This window comes from Chrysochloris asiatica, unplaced genomic scaffold (assembly GCF_000296735.1).
Source record: "Chrysochloris asiatica unplaced genomic scaffold, ChrAsi1.0 scaffold00303, whole genome shotgun sequence".
In the NCBI taxonomy this organism is placed as follows: domain Eukaryota; kingdom Metazoa; phylum Chordata; class Mammalia; order Afrosoricida; family Chrysochloridae; genus Chrysochloris; species Chrysochloris asiatica.
Window position 1 is genome coordinate 48,845 of NW_006408821.1, and position 3,826 is coordinate 52,670.

Sequence of the window (3,826 nt, forward strand, 5' to 3'; positions counted from 1 at the left end):
ACATGCATATGAGGTTATTGAAAATACCCTGGCTTGAGTCAGACACACCTTAGTCCTCAAGCTGACATCTTTGCTCTTCAATAAGTTATTAACATGCAATCATTAAAATCAGAAATATCTTTCAATTATAAATTTTGAATGGTTATAAAAAGGATTTTGACTAATTCCTTAATTTCCATATGTTCCATATCCTTGCCATTTTTCATTTAATCTTTTCTATCTGTGTTGTCATATATATCTTTCCAAACCATCTTAGCTATTTCTGGACAAAGCAAAGTATAAAATGTAGCTCCCATGATTATCCTTTAAAACATAAAATTATTCAAAGTACATTCTTGTTATCATTTTCAATTTCTTCTCTTAAATATATATTTTTTATTTTCATATGATTTAAGCACTACAGAATCCAAAACATTTCTGTTTAAAAAAATATAGGAACTGAATCCGTATGATTCTGATATACAGGACTGCTAATAAACATATCTATTTTCCTTAGGACCAATGATCCAAAAAAATGGACTGCTAGTTTTGGGCTTCTTTTAAGTGATCCAGAAACACAGAGAAGTGTCAAGGATATTATAATTCATGAAAACTACCACTACCCTGCACACGATAATGACATTGCTGTTGTGCATCTGTCTTCACCAGTATTATATACAAGCAACATACGAAGAGCATGTCTTCCAGAAACTACTTCTAAATTCCTACCCAATTCAAATGCAGTGATCACTGGATGGGGAACATTAAAGTCTGATGGTAAATTTCTAACCTTCCATTAAATGATTTGAATGTTAGGAGGATCTCTGGTAGCGTAGTGGTTACGAATCGGGCTGCGAACCTTAAGGTCAGTGGTTCGAAACTACCAGCCGCTCCGCGGGAGAAAAATGAGGCTTTCTACTCCCGTAAGGATTTACACCCTCGGAAACCCTGTACAGGGTCGCTATGGGTCGGCTCCGACTCAAAGGTACTTAACAACAACAACAACAAAAAAAAATACTCAGACCCATAACCAAATCTCAGAAACACTTTCTTTGGATAATTGTAAAGAGGATAATGTACAATAGATTAAAAATATCCTTAACAACATTCATGCAGAAGGTATACATTTCAAAAGATTTTTACCATAATTTCACTTAAAAATGGCAGCTTTACAGAAATGCATCATTTGAATAAGTAACTAATTTTCCTCCATTTCATTCACTTTTCATTCCAGAAAGATTTATTTTGTTGCAACCTTTGTAATAGTCACTGTTTTAGGTGTCTTGGATACATTAATAAAGAAAAAAATAGCCCTGGTTTTATAAAGCATACATGCTATAGAAAAAAAGAGAAACTACAGAGGATTGGGTATGTAGGGGTAGAGCAGATAGGAATGAGGACTGATTCTTTTAGTGGAGTAAAATGATAGCCTTCAGTCATGAGGTGAAGTAATACTTGAACAAAGATCATTTAGACCTTGCATCCCAATGACCTTAATAATGTAAAGATTTAGTGGCTATTTACAGTTACATATGCATTTTGAAAATGAAAAAGTAAAACTAAAATTATGTTTAAAATTTTTAAGCTACAGTAACAAAATTAGCATAAAATCTGAAAGCAATTATAATATGTGTATTTCTGGAATTTGAATTTGTCATTTTAATTTCAAAGGTATAAATGTAATAAATAAAAAAATCCAAAACAATTCAAAAGATAAAAACCTCATGACATATGTATGTACACACTAAGAATTTCCAAGTATGATCATTTTTAACAGTTTGTGTTACTAAGGAAGGAAACATAAAAGCTTGATTAAAATGTATGTTGAAAATTATTTAGAAAATATAAATATTAATAACCTAAACTAAAAGATTAATATTGACTATAGCAAAAATTTTATCATTTCTTCCTTTAGGAACAAGTCCTAATATACTCCAAAAAGGATTAGTGAAGATTATAGATAATAAGACCTGCAACAATAATATGGTTTATGGTGGTGTCATCACACCTGGAATGTTGTGTGCCGGGTTCTTGGAGGGACGAGTAGATGCCTGCCAGGTAAATCAGCCTATTCTAGCTCAGGGAATTTGTTTGTTGGTTGGTTGGTTTGTTTTCTTGTAGATTTTAATGTCCAAATAACCAGTTCAATTTTCTCAGAGGACTGACCATTGTAAAAGACTTAAATATGATTTATAGCAAAGGATTTAATTACAATTATATTGATACCCAATAGGTCTAATTAAAGTACTGAAACATTAACTCACTTGCAAAAGCGATGTATTACATTTTCAATAATTTCTCAGACCACATGTTAAACACAGCCACAAATAAAAGGAGCTCTGGAAGCGTACTCATAACAAGTAGGCCTTCTAACCTCAAGGTCAGCAGTTTGAAACTACCAGCCATTCTGAGGGAGAAAGATGAGGCTTTCTGCTCCTATAAAGATTTACAGCCTCAGAACCCCTATGCAGGGTTGCTATGAGTAGGAACTGACACCACAGCACATAACCACCACCACTACTGTTCTAAGAAGCTATGACAGGGATGAAGAGGAGATTCGACTTAAAATAAGCAATAAAAAGAAGAAATGGAAAACTGATGGCCTCAATTTGACTGACATTCTTTCACTAAGAAATACTTAACTAAGTCCAATACCAAACTTAAATGATCCTGACGCTTTTCTTAATCTGGTTCCAACATCCTAAATGTTTTATTTATTTATTTTTGCTGTTAAGCGCTGTCAAGTCGGTTCCAACTCATAGTGGCCTTATGTAGGATTTCTAAGGAGTAAATGGTGGATTTGAAACACCAACCTTGCAGTTAGAGCAGTACTTATCCTACAGCACTATACCAGGAATCCTTATTTATTTAACAACCCTAGCATCCCCAAGTGCCAGACTGATAAATAGCAATTCCTTCAATTATCATGATAATCATGTAAAACATGTTTGTATTACTATTAACCCTGTATCTCAGATGTTTTTGTTATTTTGTTATTAAGTGCCATTGAGTTGGTTCTGACCCATAGTGACCCTGTATAGGGTTTCCTAGGAGTAGCTGGTGAGCTTGAACTGCAGACCTTGCAGTTCAAACTGCTTTGCAGTCTGGCACATTAACCCACAGTGCCATACAAGGAAAAATCAAGTAACTTATCTAAATTCACACTTAAGGATTTAAATTCAGGAAATTAAGCTCTGGAATCATATTCTGAACTTCACTTATGATTTTTGTTGTGGAGGTTGTTATGTGCCATTGAATTGATTCTAACTCTTAGCAGTCCTTTATAGGATTTCTGAGAGCAGTTGGCTGCTTGCAGTTACCATATAGTGATTATCAAACAGTACTACACCAAGGCCCAATTATATTAGAATATGTTAGTAAGCATCTACTGTTGTTGCTATGTGCCGTGGAGTCGGTTCCAACTCATAACAACCCTGTACAGGGTTTCTGAGGCTGTAAATCTTTATGGGATCAGAAAGCCTCATCTTTCTCCTGCGGAACAACTGATACTTTCGAACTGCTGACCTTGCAGTTCGCAGCCTAATTCGTAACCACTACGTTACCAGAGTTCCTTAAGCAATAGTACTAGAGCTAACAAAAAAGGACTCCTAAAGATATTAACTAATATCTTTAATATCACCTGCAAGTAACACTGTGCTGAAGATAATTAAAAAACAACTACATTAGTACATCGACAAGGAGCTGCGTGAAATTCAAGACAGATTCAGAAAAAGATGTGGAACAAAAGGCATCATTGCTGATGTCAGATGGGTCTTGGTTGAAAGCAGAGAATTACAGAAAGATGTTTACTTGAGCTTTACTTACTATGCACAGGCATTCAACATTA

The 3,826-nt window shown here is 34.5% G+C and overlaps 1 protein-coding gene across 1 annotated transcript in view; it reads left to right on the forward strand.

The window, feature by feature from the left end:
- The window catches only part of LOC102827859 (transmembrane protease serine 11E-like), a 71,464-nt gene that overhangs the window by 44,354 nt on the left and 23,284 nt on the right, over positions 1-3,826 (forward strand). The window contains exons 6-7 of the mRNA XM_006874818.1: positions 497-756; positions 1,895-2,037. Of these exons, the coding sequence (XP_006874880.1) occupies positions 497-756; positions 1,895-2,037 (403 nt within the window). The remainder of the gene's footprint in view (positions 1-496; positions 757-1,894; positions 2,038-3,826) is intronic.